The 25,924-nt window shown below is 39.5% G+C and overlaps 2 protein-coding genes across 2 annotated transcripts; both read right to left on the reverse strand.

Annotated features, from left to right (window-relative positions):
* Positions 1–312: 312 nt before the first annotated feature.
* Positions 313–3,060, reverse strand: adra2a (adrenoceptor alpha 2A). Its single transcript, XM_088419489.1, has 2 exons — positions 2,621–3,060; positions 313–1,983 (listed from the first exon to the last, which is right to left on the reverse strand). Exon 2 carries the CDS (start codon positions 1,858–1,860, stop codon positions 595–597), a length of 1,266 nt encoding a protein of 421 aa, XP_088275615.1. The 5' UTR covers positions 1,861–1,983; positions 2,621–3,060; the 3' UTR covers positions 313–594.
* A 7,211-nt stretch (positions 3,061–10,271) lies between these two features.
* shoc2 (SHOC2 leucine rich repeat scaffold protein) lies at positions 10,272–25,849 on the reverse strand. The gene is made up of 9 exons (XM_088419935.1): positions 25,807–25,849; positions 16,360–17,399; positions 16,073–16,210; positions 15,864–15,994; positions 15,496–15,684; positions 14,721–14,843; positions 13,812–13,949; positions 13,604–13,721; positions 10,272–11,343 (listed from the first exon to the last, which is right to left on the reverse strand). The coding sequence occupies exons 2-9, from the start codon at positions 17,060–17,062 to the stop codon at positions 11,135–11,137; spliced, it is 1,749 nt and encodes a 582-aa protein (XP_088276061.1). The 5' UTR covers positions 17,063–17,399; positions 25,807–25,849; the 3' UTR covers positions 10,272–11,134.
* Between the last annotated feature and the right edge of the window lie 75 nt (positions 25,850–25,924).

The raw sequence follows: 25,924 nt of genomic DNA on the forward strand, positions 1-25,924 counted from the left end.
TCATTATAGCTAAATAAAACAATGCCGTTGACTCTGATATTTTTATAAAAAATAAAATAAAAATTACATTTACAATAAATTCACTGTTAAGCGCTCCCCTGTATTTTTGAGGTCTGTGCTGAAGCTGTTGTGGAAGAAGCTTTTTAAATCAACAGGAATCAAGCTAATGGTGCATGTAAAAAAAGCCTCTTCACCAGTCGTGGCGTAGCAGGAAGGGAAGGAGCAACATATATATATATATATATATATATATATATATATATATATATATATATATATATATATATATATATATATATATATATATACCGCCAATCCCGGCATATAGTGAATATTGATCGATACCAGAATATCACATATCGCACAGTTCTACCTTCCTAAACGTATGCGGTGTATTGACATGTTTTGGCTCACTTTCCAGACAAAGAGTTTTAATTACGATGGCCCAAACAGCTCAGCACCGGATCGGTGGCATATTTGCTGGAGGCTGCTTCCCAACACTACGCCACTGCTTTTCGAGCAGTCACACCGGGAGCATATTTACGTGTTGTGCAGAACATGTTGAAAAAAGGTATTTACAAGAGTCGCAGTCCATCATCCGTATCGTCGAGCGTCCCTCTTGCACAGTATCTTCTTGAAGGACCTGCGGAAGTCGTTGTTGAAGATAGTGTAGATGATAGGGTTCAGCGCACTGTTGCAGTAGCCGAACCAGAAGAAGAACTTGAAGAGGGTGTCCGGGACGGGGCAGGACATGCACAGCGTCATTAGCATGTACGTGAAGAAGAAAGGGAACCAGCAGATGACAAACACGCCGATGACCACCGCCAGGACAAAGGTGAAGCGTTTCTCTCGGTTCTGCCGGCCCTTCCATCGGCTTCCTTTGGAGCTCTTCTTCTGCAGCTCGCTGTCTCCCGGCTTGATTTTACTTCTGCCCTTGGCGGCTTTCTTCTTCATAGAGCAGGGATTGTTGACTTTGTGGTCAGAGGAGGAAGACTCTTCAATGTCCACACCGTTGGCTTCTCCCTCTTTGCCGCCGACTCCTTCCTTCAGCTCGATGTCCTCATGCTCCTTCAGCTTCTCGGCCTCACCGGCGGCCACCCCGTTCTCCTTCTGGTTGGAGGTTGCCACGGCGTTGGACTTGTCTATGCGCTTCCGGTCCCCCGGGGGCGCCCGTGTCCTCTTTTTGGCGATCTGGTAGATCCTGACGTAGACCAGCACCATGATGACACAGGGGAGGAAGAAGGAGCCGATGCAGGAAGAGATGACGTACCACTTTTCATTGTTGATCTTGCAAACGGGGTCCTCCATGCTGTTTTCCTTCTCCATGGTGATTAGCGGCGGGAAGGAGATAACAGCGGCGATGATCCAAACGATGAAGATGATGCACTTGATACGGCGCGGCGTCCTCTTCAGGTTGTACTCGATGGCCTGCGTGATGGACCAGTAACGGTCCAGACTGATGGCACAGAGGTGCGCGATGGAGGCGGTGCAGAAAAGAACGTCCAGGGCCAGATAGATCTCGCACCATACCTCCCCAAAGTACCAATATCCCATGATCTCATTGGCCAAAGAGAATGGCATCACCAAGGTGGCCACTAAAATGTCCGCCGATGCCAGGGACACCAGGAAGAGATTCTGTGGCGCCCTCAGAGCCCGGCTTGTAAACACAGCGATGACCACTAATACGTTTCCAAACACAGTGAGCAGGATTATGATGCTCACCAGCATCGTAAGCGGCAGGGAGATGTGCAGGCTCAACGGGCTCACCCCTGCCAGCGTCTGGTTGGTGTCGTTGTCGAACCCCATGGAGGCAGATTGTCCCGCTTCCTGTGCGATTAATGCCGGCTTGACAAATATCATCCACGGGGAAGCGCGCAGCTAGACGCTCGACATGGGACTGAGAGGAAATTAATCAGTCCTTTGGGGACAGGCTGCTCTCTCTCATGGTCCACTGACTGGTCACTGAGAAGGAGTTTTGTCCATCTGAAATGCGCCGCGAGAGAAAGACGATCAGCAATAATATATTTTCATTATTATTTTGTTACATGCGTGCGCAGAGAATCATCGAGGCAAGGGCACCCCGCTTTTAATAATGAAAAGGGCTGTGCTTAATTGAATTGTGAGGTACTCAGTGTTTTGGTCAAGGGAACCTCGACAGATCTCTGGAAGCACACTGGCATCAACATTCAATGTGTTGTTTTAGTTCGGCTATATTAAACATCGGTCTCTTGAGAAATAAAAACATTCTATTTCGGGAGAATTAAAAAAGGATATCTCTTATCAAGCATCTTGGTCAAGTATATTAGTTTTCTGAAATTGGTTGGAAAGTGTTGTCATTTTTCACTCGATATAACTGAAATGACATAAAAACTAGAAAAAACAAGGAAACGGACACAGGTAAAACACACACACACACACACACACACACAAAACGTTTCTATACGCTAAAACGCACATCATTTTCTTTAGTGTGAACATTTAAAAAAAAAGATGTGTTGCCTTTCTAGGAATATGCAAACTGCTTTAAATATACAAAACATGACTAAACTATACGATCCTGAAATCAGGACGTTAGCGCCGAAATTAAAATTCGATGGTTTAAAATGCGAGCAGTTGTTACCTGAGGCAGCAGTGACCCGCCCGGTGGTCGAGTGACATTAACAAGTGTCGCCGTGTAACTTCTTGAAGCGGATCATGAGGAAGCAAAGGAGATCCATCCACGAGGCGGATTCCGAGTCCTCCGTGCCCGGACCACCTTCCACGGGCGTGCGGCGCGTACTCGCGCCCAGCATTGGTGGAGCCTCCAAAGCGCTTATCATGTTCTTTTGCCAACGTTGTGGGGACGGCTGCGCTGTGCGTTCTAAAGGCTTCTTGTTGTCCGAGTGCGCTTAGCCGGGCGCCACTCCCTCGCTTTATAGCCCGCACGCTGTAAGAAGTGACCCGCTGACCGCCGTGCGCCACGCAGCTCCAAGCAACATGCGGGCGCGCGACGCGTGCAAGCCAGCGCCAATAAAAGGAGCAGTTGCGCGTGTGGGGAATTCTTTTGTTCAGCTTCCTCTCCCCGGCCACGACGCGCAGGTGGGAGTAAAGGCAATGATGGGGCTTTTGTTCCTCCGCTTGAAGGTCCACGGGGGAGCAAATGTGATCGTCACCACAACTTGAGAACAATCCAGGGGTGTCAAATTACATGCGTCTTTATATTATAACACATAGACAAGGGGGTCTTAAACTAGGTTCGATCGAACCCGATGGGTTCGGTGAGTCAGCATCAGGAATTCCGCGGAGTTGCAAAACATATTCTCAATGGCAAAAATGAAGAACTAACATTGTTTCAGAAATTGATATGTTTTCTAGGTGAACAGCAAAAGCCTCATTGATTTTCTATGAATATCCAGTTATGATTTATCTGTTTGGTTCATTTAACAAATGTTGAATGGTGGGTTTTGTGCACTGATAATAAGTACTGGTGTCAAAGTAACAGGGTAAATGGATTAATTAATTACAGTCATATTTAACGCATTCGTTTTTACATTCTCAATCTTATTTATAATCTCCAACTTCATGCTTCCATTTACTGGTAAGACCTGATTTTAGGCATCGAACTTCTTGAACTTGAGTTGTTGGAAAACAAACGTTGATCCCACCCTGAAATGGACATTGATTGGCTGCCATTGTGTTTGTCATAACCTGATAGGCTCCTGTTTTGTGTGGGAGGACAAGTTCAGGAGGAGAAGGAAGACATGGAAAAATAGAAGAACATGGGGAAGTTGCATGCTTTGTAGCAATGAAATAGCTTACCTCAGATGCAGCTCAACTTTAGCTTACCACATAAATGCAAAGTACCTGATACTGCAGCTACAGCAACCCATAGCAAATCTCTTTTGACATACTAAACTTGATAACAGCCCATGTTTGACTGAGGCAAAGAAGGACAGGATGGACATTTTTTTTAAATGTTACTTTTGAATTATTTGGAGATTGACAAAAGAAAACAACATATTTTCTCCTATTAGTCAAATTAAAATTTTGCAGTCAGGATTTGGGACTAGTTTCCAATACAGCAGAAGGTAAATGGTTACACGTGCATCTGTTTAAGTCTGTTCAAGAAAATTATGTGATCATTTTGCTCAATGGTTGGTCATGGGTCAGCTTACGACAAAAAGTAGTGAGGTTTTAATTGATCATCTCATTAGTCTTCATCTTTACGAATATGTTATGGGTGCAATATATACTGTTCCATAACAGTCCGTGTCAGTCTCCCCTATGTACAAAGTGTGTGGCTGCAGAGTGCATCATTACTGACACAATACCCCTTGCAGTAAAAAAAAAACAAAAAAACACAAAAACAAAAAGCGTCTACAGACAGCTAGGGGAAACAACAAAAGGCATTCAAGAATTTTGCTAATCAATGTTGGGATAAAAAAGTTCTTGAAGTCAAGAAAGCAGAATTTCTTTGTTTCACGGGGGATTAGATAAGGATAGCACCTTTTTGGGGGGTGGGGGGTTGTGTGGAGTTGGAAAATCAACAGTTAAGAAATCCAAATGGTAAAACACAACAAAATACATCAGTCAAATCAATAAGTCACTATTCTGGCCTAAATTCAGGATGTAAAAACAAAAAGCAACAAAAAGATTTTTGAAAGCCAGCTGCACAGCCTGTTGGGATAGTTATTTTTTGCAGTGTGCGGTTGGTTGCCTAGCAGCAGTCAGGGCCTCATGACAAGATGTTCATGTGTGGATGCATCACCTCCAGCATTTTGTCATTAGGCGTAAGACACCTTCCATTTGTAAAAAGCGCAACACACACGAGAAACGCTGAGCTCATCTCACTCGGGTAAATGTGGACGAAACTTGAGCCATACTAACTTGGCAAGCGTGGGGTGCTACAAGCACGCGGAAGCCGTCAATCATCTTCGCGCTGCAGACACGATTCAGTGACACGATGACTTCTGTCCATCAGGTTTTGCTCTTGTCTCTCTGCTGATGATATACTCTAAGTGAGCTGTGACAGGGCAAATATTCAAAGCTGAACAAAATATTTGCCTTCGCCAGTCAACCTCGTCACAATTTGTGTTTAAGTACACATTGTGTCTGCATGTAAGTAAACATGTGACCCCCCCCCCCCCCCCCCCCCCCCACCCACCCACCCACCACCACCACCACCTGAAAGAAATGAAAGAAATGAAAACTAATCTGTGAGCCATTTTGGGGGCCGCACATCTTCCCTCCTCACCTCGCTGACATGACAGCCAAATGGAGAGAACCATTATTTCCACAAACTCCCACACTGCAAGCGGAGTCCTTATTGCCACCAAGTTACACACTTGAAATCCCCCCAGGGTCATAAGACGGGAAATGAAACTTCTTGAGAAACTGAGGGAGAACTACATTACTCATTAATGTGGTCAGCTTCTCTCCAAGAGTTAATTCTCGTGCAGAAAACTGCATCCAATATTTGTTAGGTGATAAAGCAAAGTTGGTTTTTATGTTGCCGGGTCCAGACAGTGAAACGTGAAAGATCGAACACAATCATTTCACAGGTCTTGTGCTGGATATTATTTGGAAACTGGGAGCGTTTACAAAATTGGCAAAGAACTAAAACATATTGCTATCGCAGCATGTTCTTTCGGGCCGCGTATAAATACTCTGGCTTGCGGATCAACTAATACGTGTTTAATATATTTCTAGTTAGTTTTCTCGTCCTTCATGATAGCATGTCATTATCTCTTTCAAGGGAAAAATGTTTCATTCCAAATCTAGCCTTTATGCGCTCACCGAGAAAATTAAAGTCACATCGTTTGACTTGGGTGTGGGAATGTAATCACGCACTCTAGTGTGTGCAGCTCAGTAGTGTGTGCCCAAGATGTACTGTATGCACCTGACCGTGACAGTTCAATGACAGGAGACGTGATGGGGTGAAAAGCAATGACATGTGGGAAGTATTATTTGACGTAACTGTATTTAGTTAGTTTGGCATGGGCTGCTACACATCTGTCAAGCGGTCTTGACTTCAAATCTGTATATATACTGTGTATACAGTGAGCAGTATATATATATATATATATATATATATATATATATATATATATATATATATATATATATATATATATATATATATATATATATATATATGTATATATATATATATATATATATATATGTATATATATATATATATATATATATATATATATATATATATATATATATATATATATATATATAAAACCTGATCAATGACCTAATAGCACCTTACGCCGCCTTCAACGTAATCATCCGTGGTTGAGAAAAAGGACATTGTGCATATGAAATAAATAGTGAGATTAATATGAGATAATGGTGTAACTCTCTTGGATGAACCTTTAATTGGTTGGTAAGAACATTTCAGGATAATCGTAACCTGCCCCACGTTTGACTAGCTGCAAGGTAAAAATGAATTTTTGTGACCGGACACCTGTTAGAGGAACAACTGAAGTGCACTCACTATTTAGGGCTAAACATTACTGTGCTGTGACGCCGGTTGATGCATGGAGGTACAGAGAAAGTGATACAGTGACATCTGTCGTTTCCTCCAAGAGCCTTCCAGGCAGCGTCATGACGGGACATTTGTCTTTTTTATTATTTAATGAGTCCTTAATTTGACCAGCAGGGGGTAGCGTAGGACAGGGGTATGAAATCTCTTCAGCGAACGTCTCTATATATTTGACTGTAATTTTTGTTTGTTTGCATATTTCTTACTGAATATGCATATATACTATTCGGTAGTACAAATAGACAGCGGTACAATTTTTTTCTTTATCCATTCTGAGCATGACTCCTTTGAAGCAGGATTATCTTGCATATGCGCGTGTGTCCATGTATGTATTTGTGTGTGCGTGCGCACCAGTCATTATTTTGAAATTTAAATGACCTCTATTTAGTTTATTATAATTTACATTGATTATATATTTTTCTTTTTCTAATACATCCGTTTAAATGTTGTTCAAAGTAGATTTTTTTTTTTTCCAACAACTCTTGCACATCTTGGTACTTTCATTCAGCTTCATGATGTTGCTTTATGATCTAGTATTTTGACTTCCATATCCATAGCAGCGTATAGCCAAGTATTTCAATTTCTTCTAACATCATTTCATCAACCATTGATCGCTTGTTATCTCATGATATCATTATCACAGATAGTTGAGAGTAATTGTCAAAACGATGAAGAAAGATAAAGGGAAAAAAAACAGCCATTTTTTTGTTTTGTGTGAGACACTCCTTGTATATGGTGATCTATAAATTTATGACTACACGTTTTATAATTAGGATACGAGGAGGGTTGGTCCAAAACCCTTTGCTTAGTGTATTACCGACAGCTTTGGGACATAAATGTATGTAGTGAGAAACCGACAATGAATTTGGGGCAGACAAAATCAAAGTTACTTTTATCTCTACTGACCTCCAGGCATGTTGTAAAAGTGTAGCTGCATAGTGTAGCACAGGGCCACGACTTGCGGGGCCCGTATTTCATTGCGAGCTTCTAAAATGCAATCAAACTGCATTTGTGGCACCACACTATAATGCCCACTGACGCATGCTGGCGGTTACGATCTAAGGTCTTGTAAAAAGAACAGCGGGCTTCTCACCTACCATCTGTAACGATAAATTATATATTGGGAAGGGACCATTGAATGGACAGAATGAACGGGAGGGCCAGTCAAAGCAAATACATGGGACACATGAGCATCTGACTGAGTGTTTCTAAAGTCTCAAAGTATTTTTAAAGAACACCACGTAAAAAGTGAAGAACAGTGGGAATTCAATCGTGTGTCTAACCGTTTTGGACTTTTCAATGGTTTCATTTGAGCACTAGAGGTTTTCAAATCTGCTGCACATCTCAGGTTTGGAATTGAAATTTGAGCTCCAACGGCCAATCGGAGAAATTAGTTGACAGAAAAGGCTGACTCCATTTTGTATACTGTCATCAATGGGTCAATACCTAAAAATAATAATGAAGCAAAAATGTATTAAATTCTTCACTATTTTAAACATGGATTGGTACTCAAGTTTGCTCCACCTTATATTTGTGTATGTGAGCATTTTTATTTCATATTTTCATGAATAACCTAACGCAATGAAAATAATGATTTTGACGTTTAATGTAAAAATAAAATGCTGTATATTTAATACAAAATCTTTTGCAATTTGCATTCAGATCATTTACACATCTGTGACTTAAATTTTTAGTTTCTATAAAATAATTTGTGGCAAAGTATGAATGGGTAGGGCTGGGCAAGAAATCAAAATAATTCAATTAACTCGTCGTTTTAAAAATCAAAAGATTTTAAAATGAGCTAAATCGTGAAATTGATGTTTTGCTAAAGTGGCAGAATACTACAGTAGAAAAGGAGAAACACAAAACTCAATGAACAGCGTGACAAGAAAGACAAGACTGTCTATGTAGATTACAAGGATTAGCATTATGATTGCACAATGCTTTGACATGAACAAAATGGAGCATTTGCAGACATGCCAGATGGTCACTAAAACTAAAGTGATCCGTACGCGAGAGGCCTGCATCGTATGCAGACTGGGAAAAAAGAAAAAAAAAAAAAAATCGGACAAATCTCCAGCATGACTGCACTCTGAAATAGCCCAAGACGAATGGTGTGTAATGCTTGCTATTTTTCATTTATCATCCTTAACAGAGATTGGGTTCAACAAAGCTTTCTAAGTGAATTCGGTCAACTTACTACTAATCAGAGCTGATAGACAAATTTCATTTTATCTTCTCACATTCAGAAATGGAACTCACAGTAAAATCAGGTCACAAACCTAATAGCATTTTTACACACTGTACACATCATTGATACAGGAGCGGAGTGCCCTGAATGTAGAAAAAAAAGTTTCATTTTTTTGTATTGGGGGAAAAATATGACTCAAAGTTCATCCACCCATTCTCAAAGTTATAAGGGGGGGAAAAAGCTTTTTTATTTTGATGGCGGTGGGGATTTTGTTATTATGAAAAGCGACCAACGTCTACAATGAAGGGAAAGTGTATCAACTATCATGCAGCTATTTTGCTTTGGAGCGAGAGCTTAACTACAAAGCCTGACATGAAATTAAGCATCAGAGTGCATTATAAGAGGATTAATTGCTCACCTCATTTGCTAATATGCTCATATGCTTTTTGCACTGGTGCATCATTTTCCCAATGTGAGTGCCTTTGGAGGAAACAAGACCAATGAACTCAAAAAAAAAACAAAAAAAAAAAACCAAGATGCTTTCAGTGAGGAGGGGATACAACCACACATTACAGTTGGGTTCAATATTACAGGTGCTGTGGAAAATATTGTGTCGTGCTCAGATGCAACACATGCACAGTTATTAGGTTTGATTACCATTGTTGGCATTTTAATGTACAGTCACTTGAAAGAATACTAAGTGAATACACATATTTAGAAAAAAACATTCAGTGATATAAAATAAAAACGCTTAGCAGAACAAGTCATTTCACTTGCCATGAAGAAAGAAGCAGGATATGCAAACTTTTACTGTTCAAGAGTAAGTTGCATTTAACATTGACAGGAGAAAATGTCCTCAAATGAAAAGTCAATTTTTACTCTCGGCCTGCAAAATTCAACTTTTGTCCATGTGATGCAAACTTACGAGATAAACTTACAGATCAATTTTCCTAATGAAAGAAAATGCCCCCATTGAAAAATAACCGATGAGAGGCTACTGCGTTCGAGTTAAAACAGAGGGTGCCAATGTTTTTATTCCAAAAAAGTGCATTAGAGCAGCAGCATTACTGGGACAGTGTGGGACAAGATATCATATTAAAAAGTGTTTTGTTTTTTTTCAAACAAGACAAATTAAGATTTAAAAAAACAAAACGTGTCAAAGGATTACCTGCCAATGTTTTATTAATTTTTTTGAGGCTCTGATACACTCGCCAAGTGAAGTCCTTTAAAAATATTTGATATGTTGGTCAATGATCAAGTGGATGACAGCTATACAGCCCAACACTGAAGAGAATATCAAACAAGTAAACAAAACTAAAATTGCACTGAAGGCAACAACCAGGATTTGTATACATTATAAAACCAACTCCTGTCATTTATCCCGTCACCTGTTTCTTTTTATCGCACAACAACAGATGAGGGGTGGAGTCACACGGCACCACCCATGCTGAAAAAAGTCCATCTTGCTTTTTTTTTTTTGATTGGTATTTCTCATACATGTACATTACTCGCTTTACATTTGACAACTACTGCTGCTGTTTCTTAAAAAAAAAACAAAAAAAACATCCAATTACCCTATTTCATAACCGACGATAGCGCTGAAATAGATTCATCAAACAGCAACACCAAAGTGAAAACAGCAGTAATAAAAAGAAACTTGAAATAATTTATGTCTTTGTATTCTCATGGACAATAGTGTTTAGAAATGAACCACTGGATCACTCTAAACATAGGCACAGTTTAAAAAAAAAAAAAAAAAGGAAAAAAGATTTTTAAAAATTGTGGAAAAAAAAAAGAAGTACAAAAAAAGTATAAACACACCATCATTAGACCTTTGTTCTCTGTGGTCAACAAGTAATGAACACAAGTTCTCATCTCAAGAGATGGAGGTTAATGTCAAATGTGGAAAATATCAAAAAGAAAAATGACACCTTTAAGTTATGGCAGCAGCAGTAAAATGTGATGATCCAAGGACTTGTTTTGTTTGTTTTTGCATATAGCTGTATCCTCGCTCACATAGTAGATGCTTGTAATTACTGTAAATACGTTGGCAATGGGAGCACGCTTTAAATGATTAAAAGATTTGCCACTTAGCTCACAGTTACTCAGTATAGAAATCCATGAATCTTCAGTTTTGGCAAAGAGACGGAAAGATTTTCCACCTGTTCGGAATGGAAAGATGAGCCTTGGAGACGGGGGTCCAAGAACGACCGTAATTAAGTGGAGCAATGCCGAGTCTCCGTCGTGTCTCCGTTCGTCCGCCCGGGGATGCTGAGAGAATAAGTCTCTCTAACGTCCGTCTCCCCCGTTCCCCCCCCCGACATTGATGCTGGGGGGTGGATGACTTCTTTACAGTATATGATACACTGAACGGGGTGGGCAGGCAGGCGTGAGGGCGGGCTTTGTCCTCAGACCATGGCACGGTACGGTCCCTGCATTTTGAGGAACTGGATGATGACTGAGGGGCCCCCGGCCACAATCTGCGGCGGCAGGTGGCTGAGGGGACAGTTTTCAATGCTCATTATGGACAGCTTGCTACACAGGGCCAGCTCGAAGGGCAGGCTGTGCAGATTGGGGTTGTCGTTGAGGTACAGTTCCTCCAGGTTCTCCAGTGTGCCTGCGGAGGGAGACCGGGGTAAGCGTGAATATTAACACGTACCATACCCGTGTGATTAACCAGTAAAAAAACAAAAAAAACCAAAACAAATATACCACAAATAAAACACTCCATACAATGAGACCATCAATCAACACATCTAAAATTCTCCATAAGACAAATTCACAAGAAAAGAAATACAACTTCAAGTGTACACTGTGTAAGTTTTAGACCGTTTTTCATTATAAATGAAAAAATGTAATTATTATACATTTCAAAAACGTGCAGAACTAGCCAATAAATCACTAATCTGCAAGTTTTTAGCCAAAAATCAGCATCAATTTGAAAGAAATCCCTATCACTTGGGCCCTATTCAGTAATATGCTTGTTTGCTTCTTCAAATAACAACGTATATAACACTTTTTTTTCAAATATAGTAAATAACAAATTTTAAAATACAGTGGTATTTTCTCTATTGGCTGCTTATCTTTAGTTCACACAACTATTTAAATATTCGTTTAAAAAACAAAAACAATGTGCTCTTTAAATTGTGTTTATCCTGTTTTCCAAAAATATTGAAATATGACAGGCAATTATGCTTTGGGCCAACGATATGTACTGTAGTAGCATTCCACTCCTCCTCGGTGTGTCTAATGACGTGGCCAAGCCAACTGCTCATTACTTGAAGCCATCTCGGCATAAAGAAGAAGAAGAAGAACAAAAAAAGAAAGTAGCTGTGCTAATGCTGTTTACTTTGCTTGTACTTGATGAAATGCCAACATGTTTGCACTTTAAAGGTTTGGCGAAGGCATGTGCATGAATTTAGCTTACCTACATACGAGGCTTACCTCATTAGTCACGTTTTGACATGGATGAAATGAATTTCCTTTAATAAGACTACACATGTCATTCAATAAAACAGTGTCAATATTTCGAGGAATCTTTTGAAGAATGGGATCAAGTTGCACAAAGATAAATCTGATGGAACATGAGCTTAGTCCATAACACAGGAAGTCCATATTTCATCAAAATAACAGCTTTTAAAAATTCACAGCTTTTACACAACACTTTCCTCAATGCAAATATCAATTTTCCTAATATTTCCAATGATGAGATGCCGAGCTATTGTTGTCAAGGTTACAAAAGATGAGACTTGTGGGGTGTCAGACACGTATAGCATAAAGTAGAATTAACTGTGTAGTACCAAACTTCATAGTTCATATAACAGCGTCGTACATAAGTGATTAATGGGCAATCATTAAAATCTATCTAGTAGTTTCTGAGAAATAGCATTACTAGTGCTACTGGTATTCTTTCAAAAACTTGTGTTTCCATGAAGATTAATGCAGATATCACCATTTTTTACATTTTTAATTTACATTATGGTTTAATTTCATACTCATAAAGTTAAAAATTGAACTGCTTCAGTATTTGGTTTTCAAAATGGAATACAATTCATTAAATAAGGATCTTATGCAATAAAAATCAAATTCAGTGCGAACAATTACGCTGTGTGAAGCTGATTTTTTTTTTTTTGTTTTAAGATATCTGTTGAGAAATAATGAAGTTCTCCTGGTTTGTTTTTAGACTAGATCCTTTCCCAAAAAGGCCACTTTGTCCACCCACACAAAAAGCTCCAGATGATTTTCAAATGTGGCCATTTCAACCATTGGCATTATCATTTTGGGGACATTCTTTCACATTGTGACAGAAGATTTACGAGCTTCTAATAGTATAACATAATGGTTTTTAATAGTATGAACAATTCCTTTGTCTTTCATTTTTAACAGATGAGGACAACAAATAAAAATAGCCTTTTAGCTAACTTTTTTTTCCACTGTCCTCTTTCAAATAAACTAAACTAACCTAATCTAATCTAGCATAAAGGTGTACTGTTCTTGCACTACCCATCTTTCTAAAGTTAAGGTATAATATGAAACAAAACCCAGACCTGGCCAGAGTAAATCCACTAAGCCCAACAGGCTTAAGGATGTCTCTTCAACGAAATCCACAAACTATTAAGATACTGTAGGTCTAGCCTGAGCCTACAATACTATTACCTATGCCCCCCTCCCCTCCATTAATCTTGTTTTAGCTCAAACTCAGCAGTGACCTGCTTCCTCACCACCAAAGGGGGGGCAAATTGTGAACTGTTAAGCTCTTAAACCCTAATGATTTACACTATTGTTAATCGGGAAAGAGTGTCACACTGAAATGTAGCAGGTGACCAAAAAAAAAAAAAAAAAAAAAGTAAACACACGCAAGAAAATCAAGTATTTACCAATCTCCTCAGGGAGATGTTGCAGCAGGTTCTCCCCCAAACCCAGATGTGTCAAGTTGGTGAGGTGGCCAATGCCTCTGGGTAATGTTGTCAGCTGGTTATTTGTCAACACCAATTTCTAATTGAATTGAAACGCAAGGCCGTTACAAAGGAGAAAAGATGTATCTTTTTTTACACAAAAAGACTGAAACCAATTTGCAAAACTTACCTGTAAATCCTTGAGATATGCTATTTCATTTGGGAGACATTCCAACTTGTTTTCCTCCAAGTCAAGCTCCCGAAGCTTTCTCAAATTGCCGATACCATGCGGTAACTTCTTCAAAAGATTATTGGACAAAATTAATACCTGCAAATAATAACAAGAAGAAGAAAAAAGTGAGATGTGAAATGCAATTGATACATGGAAGCAATTTATATATAGAGCTGGATGGTTTGAGCTTTTTAATGAACTGTACGTGTGCAATCAATGGAGTTCCTGTGATGTAGGAGGCAAATCAACTCAACAATGTTCAATTTCTCATATAACTTCTACAAGAGTAGCTGATATGGCTGCATGGAGTACAGGTATAAAAACAGTACTGCCGTACATTGCCTTCAGAGAATCTATTGTTTGTTGTGTTTTTTCACCACTGGTTTAAAGTGTACCCATGGTACTGACAAACTGTCTTTCAAAATATCAATATTGACAGTGGAAAATTGTTAAACTTACTCAAATTTATCACCATCTCACCAAGAAAAATACACTGATTGATTGAGAAATGAATAGAAGGAAATACGACTGTCAACAATATATATTTTATATGTTCAAAAACTATGCTGTGTCACATCTCTGCCCCCTCCTGGCAAGTATGGATGTGTGCAAGTTGTCTCGGCAAATATTTATCTTAAGCTGTTATAAGCTTGCTTCAATACAACCAGTGCAACAAAAAAAAAAGAAACAAATTTGCATGCAGTTTTCATTGCTAAACCATATATATTTTTCCTTTTGAGCACCACATGTACACTTTAACCAGTCTTATTCAAATAATACAGTTCAAAACATAACACAAACTCATTTGTAGCCTTCTTCTACTAACTGAAACCATTAGCTGTAGCACCGAGTGCTTCTAAGGCTCACCTCTAGTGACACCAGACCGCAGACATCCTCAGATATCTTCGTCAGCTGATTGGTGGCTAGGTTAAGCTCTACCATGCTAGTCCAAGTGCCAAAGTCCAATGGCAGAGAAGTTAACTGGTTGTCCTGAGGAAAACAATGACAAACGTTTACAAGCTTAATGTAAGACAACTCAGACGGTCAAAACAAGGATCATGCAGTTTAAGCAGCTGAGAAAAGAAGTGCACTTGGGGAACTGTGTTAGCTGGCGCCAGAATGAATTCTTACAGACATGAATTCAAAAGGAACCCAGTGCTGATGGGTCTGTAAACAATGTCTCCCAAAATGCCAATTCAGACTCTGGAACATCTCACTCTTCTTGGATGAAAATTGGAGTCAAGAATACATTTGGTTAGAAGACATATCTTTAAATCCAGTTGTGATTAACTGTTATTACAGAAACCTTTATTACGGGGGAAGAGTACAGTAACTCTTTTAACATGCAGCCAAGACTCACAAAATACTTAAAAGACAAGACTGGGGACTTTCCACTACATTCACATTTCACACAACTTATGAATCGAATATATCAACATGATCTTTATGAGTGTGGGGGTTTTTTCTCTCCTCATTCAAATCAATGTATTATTTTTCACAAGTTTCTAAAGCTCAAAAAACTTTTGGAATAGGTACAACTTGTTATAGTGAAATTATAAAACATAAAACGACATCAGGCCCATTGGGCAGTAAATTGGCTGTGTTGAAATGAGAGGCAATTTCTTCCAGACAAAACATGTACCTTCATGTTAAGCTTGCTTAAAACTTTGGCCTTGAGGAAGATTCCAAAAGGGATCTTGTTTATGCGGTTGTGCTCCATATTGAGCGAGTAGATGGTTGAGAACTGGGACGGTCCACCCGCAGGGTATGACTGGAAGCAGTTCCTTGCTAGTGTCAGGCTGGTCAGGTTGACCAAACTTGACAGGAGACCCTGTTTAAGAACAAACAGAGACGCAACGGTGGCCAAATATGATCAGTAAGAAACTGTAGAAGAAAATGGCACAATGGCAGCTTTCATTTAAACTGGATGCCCTTCGAAAAACCTTCTCAAAACCCATAACGTGTGGTGCGACGTGCTCTTTTGTTGACCAAGTTACTGTTTTCACTTACCTCTGGTAAGACTGAAATGTTATTGTTTTCAAGATTGAGCTCTTCCAGTTCTCGACATTTGGCTAGTGACCTGGGGATGGCCGACAATCTATTGTATCTCAGACCCAAGCGGTTTATGCTGGCAAGGTTTCCTGAAACGTACAACATGCAAAAGTTTTTCCTCGCAACATTACACATACTTTTGCTGATTTAGAGTTGAAAGCGCATACCTATAGTCTCTGGGAGGTCTAAGAGCTCATTGTGCTGCAAATCTAGGTTGGTTATTTGTGTGCAATTCCCAATCTCCTTCGGTAAGTGCTCCAACTGATTATGAGCAACATCGAGAGTAATGAGGATGCGAAGTTCCCCTGGAAAACCATACGAAGAAAACCTGCCATGTTTTTTTCCCACTTTGGACAAGAATCAACTCATGTCTCAAAATTGATTAAAATTGGCAGAAGGAGCCCACAACAAGATGACTTCATCAAGAAATCTAGGACATACGCGATGGACCCACCTATTTCTGCAGGAAGCTGCTTGATCTTGTTCTCTCGAATGCTGAGCATTGTGAGCTTGGAAAGGTTCCGAATGTCTTTCTCCACCGTGGTGATGCGGTTGAAGCGCAGGTAGAGCGTGGCCAGTGACGTCAGTCGGTAGACCACCGGCGGGATCTCCCTTAGCTTGTTGTGCCGGAGATCAAGCATGCGAAGCTTCTTAAGGGAGTCCAGCGAGTCGGGCAAGCTGGTCAAGGAGTTCTCGCTCAAGGCCAAAGTCAGCAGGCCTGAGAGGCAACCCACTTCAGGTGGTAGGCTCTGCAGTTTGTTGCTGTACAGGTAGAGTTCAGCCAGCTGTGTCAGCTCCTTGATCGAGGTGGGCAACATGTGAATCGAGCGTTTCGAGAGATCCAGTCTCATGGAATTTTCCTCCCGGCACTTGTTAAGCTCCTTAATCACCTCGGCATTGCTGGACTTCTTGCGTGTACCTGGTGCTGGGTTTGGCCGCTTTATCGTATTGTCAACAGAGAAGGCAACACCCGGTGTTGAGCTGCTGGTGTCCTTCTTACCTTCTTTGGTTTCTTTCCCTTTGGTCTTGGTTTCTTTGGCCCCATCCTTACCTAGGCCTGCCAAAGCCTTAGCCTCCTTTTCCCTTTCTTTGCCTCCCGAACCACTCTTAGGGTCCTTTTCTTTTGAATCTTTGTCTTTGCCTAAAGTACTACTCATGTCGACGTTATCGGGCGGTCTACAGAGTTTCTCATGAGTTTCTTGTCAGGTTACTCATTTAAGAAAAAAGGGGTGCAGACCTTTGAGCAGGCTTTCAAAAAAAAACATCACTGCACAGGACTACACACTGGATTCTCCAAGGGAAACAACTTTGCAACACTTAAAACTTTAAAACTACAAAATGTTGTTTTAAAATGCCATTGAGGAAAACATCCGTTGAAGAATCTGGACTGTGGCATCCGTGGGCCACATTCTTAAGCGTTGAAGCTGCATACAATTCTTTTTAGGGTAAAAATTCTTTCAGGCTCAAAGGGTCATCTAGGTTTTGGTAATCCCCCTGTTGAAGAAAAAACATGTTTGCATGTTAACACTTTTAAATATAATGATTGATAGTAGTTTTGATCTTTCACTATTTGGCAATTCAAATAAGGAATTTAAAAAGTTATTATTCAATGAAACATTTTAACTTAAGCTGTCACAGTTAGAAAAAAAAAAAAAAAGATAATAAAATTTTATGAATCATTACAAAGAAACTCTGTTAACTCAGTTCTATTCACATCCAAACAGAGGAGAGTCATCAGCACAGACAGACAAAGATATTGTATTGTTGAAATCCTGTTTGTGAGGGGGGTCAACATGTCTTAAGTTTTGTCACTGTATCAATTGTAGTTTTAAAACTACTCTTTATTGCGGGGTGTCTAATCTTGTTCGCTCTGTTAAATGTATAACCGACATCAAGTTTAATGTTTGACAAGCTAAACTGTTGCGCTAACCAAGCTAATTTAGCTTCTCGGTTCACATTGCTTTCTTAGCTGGGTCAAATGAAAAAAGTTGAAAACCATTGTCGATGCTGTGTTCCTTATCTTCATCGTTAAAACCATGCATGTTGTGGTTGTCTTTTTTCTGGTTTCATCAAAACAATCGTTCTTAGATGAGAATATGTTAATGGTGACACAGCACAGCACAAAAAATAACTTTTTTCAGAAACAAAAAGGTACACTATTAAAAAAAAAATATAGATTTGCTTATGTAAACAAAATACATTTTAAAGTCACAGAGTTCAAGTCAATGACAAGTCAAGTAATTTTGCCAAGTTGGTCGCTAATCATAAAATTACGTCGAGTCCAAGTCATATGAGGCGAGTCCTCCACCGCTGGTAAATGGCATTGCCACTTGTACAGTATACTGTATTTGTTTTTATTTCAACGAAATAAAAAGATGAAACTAAATGAAAAGTAAAAGGATGAAACTAAAACCTTTCAAAACAGGTTTTATGAAGCATTGGAAATGAATACTCTGTACACAAATGGAAGTTACACCAGTGAAAGCAAATCTGTTGAATGCATTGCAGCAAACCTCACACCACTATATAAACATAGCCCAGCGGGCGTTGACACTACAGATGCCTCCAGCCCCACTACAAATTGAATTCTGCTACTCAGCCATTCCTAATCGTCAGTACCATAGAGAATCATAGGCCTTTTATGTCTTATATCTTGAAATCTTTAACATGAAGTTATGGTGTTTGCGGTGGTCTGTGTCTGCTAAGTATCAGTGGATGTATAAAACTTGTTCATAACATGATAAGCCGCAGCAAAGAGACACATATTTGGATGAGGATCAGAACTAAGTGAAAATGTTAGCACTGCTGAGATTAATCTTCAGAGGAGGCCTTCAAAGCATGGAGCCCTCACAACAAGAGGTCGTATGACCTTTAGGCAAAAACCGTTGCACTCCTTACGCGGTCCAATGTTTGACAGCCCCTTCACAAATCACGACATTAAATGAAAAATCAAAGGGGTAAAATGTATTGTGGTCTGTGACAGGCATGTCTGGTTGTACAAGAATTATGACCATGAAATGAGAAATGCCGGTTCCCCCCCCCATTGTCACTGAGTCAATACTGAACAAGAAACTTCCTTTTATGGTTGCACGTTCCATGTTCCTGCATTAGAGCACGCATGGAAACTGTTCATTGCATACAAGTAACAATTGGACTCATGCTTCATTTTTAAATGAGACCAGATGAAATGTGTAAATTGATATGATCGTCTTTTGATGCTCTTTTGCCTGTGCGTGTGTGTGTTGGGGGGGTGACTATCACTTGTGGGCTGTAGCCTTCTCATTGTTTGGAGAAATAAATGTTAAAAAGGAAGTTCAGGTGACCAAATGATGTCATAGTTCAGAGGAAGGATGAAGAAGTGGAAGAAAGCAGTGTTGGAAAAAAAGAGCGGGGTAAATTGCAAATGCGAGTGTTAAATGTTGACTACACAATGCAAAACAGAAATTTTAAATTTACAGTTAATACAGATGACTAACACAACACCCAACACAAACCCATTCATCAATTACTTTAGAACTTCAAAACCAATCAAAAAAAAAGAATGAAAAACTATCAATGAAAATAAAACTTTTTTTTTAATAAAGGGATGGACATTATTTATTTTGCTGATAAAATAATCAACAGCTTAATATCCATCATCTATAGCCGCTTATCCTCACAATGCTTGCTGGAGCCTATCTCAGCTGACTTGGGGCAACCAATCACACACCTAAGAGCACTTTAGTATGCCACAAATACAATTGTTACCTGTTGAGCTGGGTGGCTTCATCCATCTTAAGTGCTGTGCACACATGCTAAGGTTTAAGACGTATTGCAGCTTTTTTTCGCAACATGCCTAATACCGACTTGCAAAGAACCAGAAGCTTAGAAAGTTTAATATTACAAGGCACACACTGAAAATTAAATTGATTTGCAGATCCAGGTGGAATTGTGCATATGAGACGGCCATGTTTCTATGAGTATCTATTTTGTTTACCTCTACGCCGAAGAACAGTGCATCTCAACCGCCACTGCCACTACACTTGACCCCCTCCTCACCTCGCCAGTGACACCATGCTACAGCAACCGTAGCGAGTGTGCACACTGCACACACTAACAAAAACAATGGAAACTATGAAAGGATTGTTGTACTTGGTGCTTGCTTTGTGGCTGTTTTGGAATATTGCATCAAGAAGACGATATTCACTTCAAGTCCATCAAAGGAAAGGTGTGGAAGTGAAAGTTTTTTCATTCTGTTTCCTCTCTTCCTTGTTGGTCTTTGATGCTGGCTGTTTGGCCAATTAATGGTATTTGGCCAATCAATGCGACAACTAACCGAGCTTATTTGCATTGCACCCATCCCATAAACAATTTATGTATGCTTGTATTGTAAGATATTTTGTAGTATTTCTAATTTAATCCATGTTTAGAATGTCTTTGAAATACACAGCCAATAAATATGAACATGTGTCAATGTGAATATCTGTGAGTGAAAAGTACACTTTTAATGTGCATTTTTATAAAACAAAAATATCCAATGTTTTGTCTGTAAAATTATCCTTTTTTTCTGCAAAACTCTCACAATGTATTGGCGTGGCTGGTGTACCTAAAGTGAAATAATTAAAACAAAAATTCAGATAAACGTGAACAATACTGAAGTGATTAATTATATTAACTACTTACTCTATTGAGATATTTGCTATGCAAACCTTCATGTGTGACAAAAACCTGTCATGCTTCATAATATATATACAGTGGGCCCCCGGGTTACGAACTTAATCCGTTCAGCGGCTACGCTCGTATCTCGAATTGCTCGTATAGCGGGCAATCCAAACCCATGTTAATTCGTGAATGCGTGCAACGCGCGCCGAAGCCTTAGGTAAAAACGACACACTGTATACATATATTAAAATTGAGCGACATAATCTGCTGTACACTTGCATTATATAATAAATACAATGGATAAATAGCTTTTACCTTTGAAACTACGAGACTTGAGCTGGATGTAAGCAGAGGGGGGCAGAGTCCAACGCTCAGAGTTAACACGGCGATAGATATGCTATTGGTCTTACAGTGTTACAGTAACTCTTTCAGTCAGGGTGCAAATCACGCAGATACTAAAACATCATCCTCTTATTTCTTTCTTTACCGCTGCTAGTAATTTTAGAAGCTATGTCTAACAGATAAAGTTTGCAAAGTCTTCACAACATTCCGTTTTTCACTAATTTTCTCTCCTTCCTTCCATCCTGTCCCATCAAGCTAGATAAAGAAGTTCGGCCAATAGCATATCGGCATTTCTGTGATTGACGTGTGACGCCGGCCAATAGCATCTCCGTGAGTGAGACCGGGTGACCTTAATCGACCAATAGCATATTCGCATCTCCGTGACTGACTGATAATTATTCGCACTTTTTTTTTTAAACGGTTGGAATGTATTGACAATTAATTTAAAAAAAAACACACATTTAAACCAATGACAATTCTTTGTCCTGCAATCGGCACATTTAATTTCATGTCAGCTGTTTTTCCCTTTAGCTGTACAAACACTACACTTAAATGGTAATATATTTAGACACCGTGAGTGAGACAGTCAGTGTGACGTTGTAAGACCAATAGCGTTCACGTTACTGCCACAAGTATCTACTGATGATTGATGGTGTCGCTACTGTTGATTTTATTGACGCAATTAAACGAGAACATTTCTACATACTCAATGGCTGGCATGTCGAATTGCTCGTAAGGCGAGAGGTTTGTTCGTAAGCGGAGGACAAAAATCTCCCTGATCCACGCTCGTAAGGCGAATTGTTCGTAAATCAGGGTGCTCGTAAGCCGGGGGCCGACTGTATTAGAATTGCCTTATCCAATGCATGGAAGAATGATTCTTGGGGAAAAGAAATGCCTCCATAAATTCATTTTAATTTCAATTTAATTCGCTGCACAGGGACTCAAACCCACAAGTTCTGAGGCTGTTGGTTTGAAATTGCATTGTACCAACCATTGAGCTAAAAAATATGAAATTTAGTAATGACATGCAATTAAAGATTGGTAAGGAAAACTAAATCTCAAATAATTATTTGCCAATATGACATCAGTGGTTCGCTTCTTTAGGATCACCATCAAATTGACTTGAAGAGAAGAATTGAGAGATTTGTTATTTATTGAGCAAAGACGTAGCTCACAGAAAGGTTACAAAGTGCGCTTCCATGTATAAGGATCAGAGTAAGCAAATCGTACATCTCAAAATTGTGATATCATATTTTTCATTAAAATATGTATAATTGGCTTGTATAATTTTGGTTGTGTGGAAAACAGAGCAATCGAATCGTTTGATCACACGTGAGAAGCATAAGGGTAGCGACGTAATCAGCAGCTAGCATTGGAAGTTAATGTACCAGTGTCACTCCAATCCAACATTTCTACATCCATAGGGCTCAGGACAATCCTTTCCAACTGACACGAGACTAAAATAATCCTCGTCAAAAGTACTTGTAAAAAGCCAAAGTGTACTATTTCACTAACTGTTAACGCCTGGTGTATATTGTTCTTTTTCTTATTATTCCTCTTTTCAGAAAATAATTGTCACAAAAAGACAAGAACAAAGGCATAAAACACAAGTGTTATGAATCTTTTCACACCGACTGAAATGAGGACTACAACGAGGTACACAAACAGTTCACATTATATGCTAACGTCACAATTTGACAGTCCAATGTCCAAAGTATGCATGGCATGTAAAGCACATTTTCCTGAAAATTTCGTTCGAGAGCCAAATTGCACAAGCTTAAAAGACTTTAAAGACCTGAGATTCTATAATAAAAAAAAAAAAAAAAACGGCAAAAGATAGCTTGCTACTTCTCATACCATCATGCAATCATACATGTTTATTTTAGTTTGGTTAACTTAAACTCTCATACAAAACTGTAGAAATCTTATTATTGCCTTATTTTTTATGTGTATTACAAAAGGCTATTTCATTTTATAGGTGGGGGGCAGAACACGCAGCAGTATTTCCTTTCTTTGTTTAATTTTAAACGTTGGCGAAAAAAAATTAAAGCAGAAACGAAAGACAATGAGCTTTGTTTCAAGATCAAATCGGAATGACTTCAAGCTATCAGTTGACAGCAACATGCAAAATGTGTACCTCAGAAAAAACAAAGGCTTAAGATTGTAGGATGCATCTTGTGGTATTCACTACTGTTCAATAAGTCATGATAGGTAGCTAAGACTGTGTTAAACTACTTTAACTAATTCACTGCCAATGACTGCTATGGACATCAAAGAGTCACAAATCAATTTTACTGACAGTCAATGAATCAAGTAAGAGATAGGACTTTGGTGTATGTCTTCACACAGATTGAAAAGTAGGTTGATCAGACAAAACAATAACAAAGTTTGCTTCAACAAACTGTGGTTATGTTATAAATAACCAAGAAAGAGGGGAACATTTTACAGCATTTGGATTCTTACTACTACAACCACACGAGAAATAAATATCCTTTGGTGAAATGTACTCTATCTCCAAAAATAAATCTGGTTATAAAGACCTTCACATTCGAGCAAAATAGTATAACGGCTATTTCTCAACATATCCGTTTGACCCTCCTGGTTTAGCTACAGTTCGAAGATTTCCTCCTCTTTAATAGCCAGCATGTGGTTATGATTATGGATCAATGAATGAAGCTAATACAGGACGAAATTCTGAACAATTCTCTAAGTCAACATATCAAAATTACCGCAAAGTTTTGAATGGCATCATGTGACTTAAAAACTCAACTTACATGATATGAACAGAAAATTTGTTAAAAAAAAAAAAAAAAAAGCAGTGTGTGCTGTACAATTGGTCATGCAAAAAAGCAGAGGACCCCAGTCATCGGTTGCCCCCCAAATAATGTACTATTTCCGTTTTGTGTACAGTTACCCGAGTCTGAAAACAATTTTGGTTTGAAAACTGCCTGGATTCTCTTGGATTCATTTCGGACACTTCAGCGCCAAAGTTGTACTCACAAATAAGTTAAATGAGTAACAAACAGATGGGAAGGGCAAAAGGGAAATTTAAGAGACAGGGGACGAGCCTATGACTTCGAGCTTTTAACAGGCAATACCAGGAGTCCCATTTGAAATAAGGACTTCTCACAGTAAGTACTTTGAGTGCTACTTCATACCTAAAAAGAGCCAACAAAGTGACAAGGAAGGGATTCTCTACATTTTTGTTACTGAACCAGATGAGCTTGCAATCAGCCATCCCATTTTTGATCTGTGTGAAAAGAGAAACAAGCTGAAGACTCCCATTTGTTTGGCATTCTTATTTTAGTGCAGAGTTCATATCTTACGTGCACTTTATATTTGCCATCAAAATCTCAAGTGTTGACCGGTCCGTGGTGATAAAAACGTTGAGGACCCCTGCACTATAGTAATCACTTGATATTTTCGTGAATATTTGTTATAGGGAATTCTAAAGATGTTACGTCGGAGTAATCATATTTATTGTCGAAAATTCCAGAATTTCTATCATTTTGATATTTACATTATACATCGATGTTGTTACAGGATGAAGCATAATCCAGACATTTTGATAAGTACTCTCATCCTTCTCATGTCATTCAGTTGAAGCTGAATATGTGTATTATTACTTGAAGCTGAATATTTGTATTATTACTTTGCCATTTTAACATTTGACATTATCAGTGGGAAAATAGTGGTTAACTAAAGCAAATTTACTAGTAATAATCACATTGTATGTCAATTAGCTATGCCAGCATCCCGTACACTTATTGATAGTTGGGCTTTTAGTCATATAAAAGCATACTGTACTGGCTGAGAAAACTCAATGCATTTTATGTATTGCTGACAATGAGAAATCTTTGGTTGATTCGATCTAGTTGATGATAGTTGAAACTCTGGGCGGCTGCTGTGCTAATGACAAATCTGGGAATCAGATTAACCACACATCGGTTGCAGGTCATGCATGCCATGACACCTTTCTAGATTAGTTCTTGTGCATGCAATACATAATGTTGAGTTGTAAGTTGTCTCATGACTGACACTCAACTTGACGTAATGATTTGGGTTACGTGGACTTGAGCTAACTTGTGAAACACCCCTCTTAAGACAAATAGCTTTGACTGCTGGGGTGAGGAACAACATGTTCATGAACAAACGTCTTCTGAGCCCCATAGAAAGGAAACCTACTGGAAAATGTGCCTGACAGTACAGAAATCAAGAAAGCTAAACGTGAACCGCAAACGTCGGGGTTACAGATGGCTAACTTGCTAACGTCAGCCAGGGAGCAGGTTAGCCACTCGGGCTAACTGAATTCCAAGACACGTAACAATTCCAAAACACACCGCTGCAGCTAGATGCTTGCAAAAAAAGATCATGTTCTTCCACTTATTTGGCGAGATGGAAAACGTCTTGCGTTTGCCACTGTCTTCTAACGATTATCTTTGTCTCGAATGGAGCTAGCGGTTCGCAGGCCCAAGCACAGCGGCTATCCGCGGCGAACCCGCTCGTCAGGAGCGACTTGGACCGAGAAGCGGAGGCCAATCGAGGGCCATCGGTCCCTCGGTCGCTCTGCAGACACCCAGCACCAAGAGCCACGGAAGCAAGCGACATCTTGGCGCAAGAGTCAATGACGCCGAAGAGGGCGCGGACTCAGCTTTACTACAACACCCAAGCGGTTCTCTTGAGTTGAGTTAGCCGAAGGAAGGGAAAAAAAAGAAAGAAAACACTCCTAAAAACAGCGGCCATTCCGAAGCTGAACAAAAGAGTGCGTTTGTATTCGTTAGAGTAAAATGTCACTCGAGCGTTACGTACGATACGAAAAAAATCCTAGTCAGTATACAATTTGGGGATTCGCCTCAGGCGTTAAAATACGCGTGAAATGTCAAGTGTAAATGTGATAATATAGCGTAAATGTTTTTACCTTCCGAGGTGTGACTCGGCCATCCTCGCTGCTTCCTCCTCTTTTCCAAGCAACACTGGTGCTCGGCTCCCCCGCCCCGCCCTCGCTGCTACCAAACTGCGTCATTGCCGCGCGGACC

This window comes from Hippichthys cyanospilos, chromosome 7 (genome assembly GCF_059441005.1).
Source record: "Hippichthys cyanospilos isolate Australia breed blue-spotted pipefish chromosome 7, RoL_Hcya_1.0, whole genome shotgun sequence".
Classification (NCBI taxonomy): Eukaryota; Metazoa; Chordata; class Actinopteri; order Syngnathiformes; family Syngnathidae; genus Hippichthys; species Hippichthys cyanospilos.

What these genes read in the sequence shown, in the direction of transcription:
- adra2a (XM_088419489.1), bottom strand. Translation starts at nt 1,860, where the DNA reads ATGATATTTGTCAAGCCGGCATTAATCGCACAGGAAGCGGGACAATCT.
- shoc2 (XM_088419935.1), bottom strand. Translation starts at nt 17,062, where the DNA reads ATGAGTAGTACTTTAGGCAAAGACAAAGATTCAAAAGAAAAGGACCCT. An exon ending in TAAGCAAGCTTAACATGAAG is followed by an intron (nt 14,844 to 15,495) that starts GTACATGTTTTG and finishes TGTTTTCCTCAG; the next exon opens with GACAACCAGTTAACTTCTCT. An exon ending in ACATCTCCCTGAGGAGATTG is followed by an intron (nt 11,344 to 13,603) that starts GTAAATACTTGA and finishes CTCCCTCCGCAG; the next exon opens with GCACACTGGAGAACCTGGAG.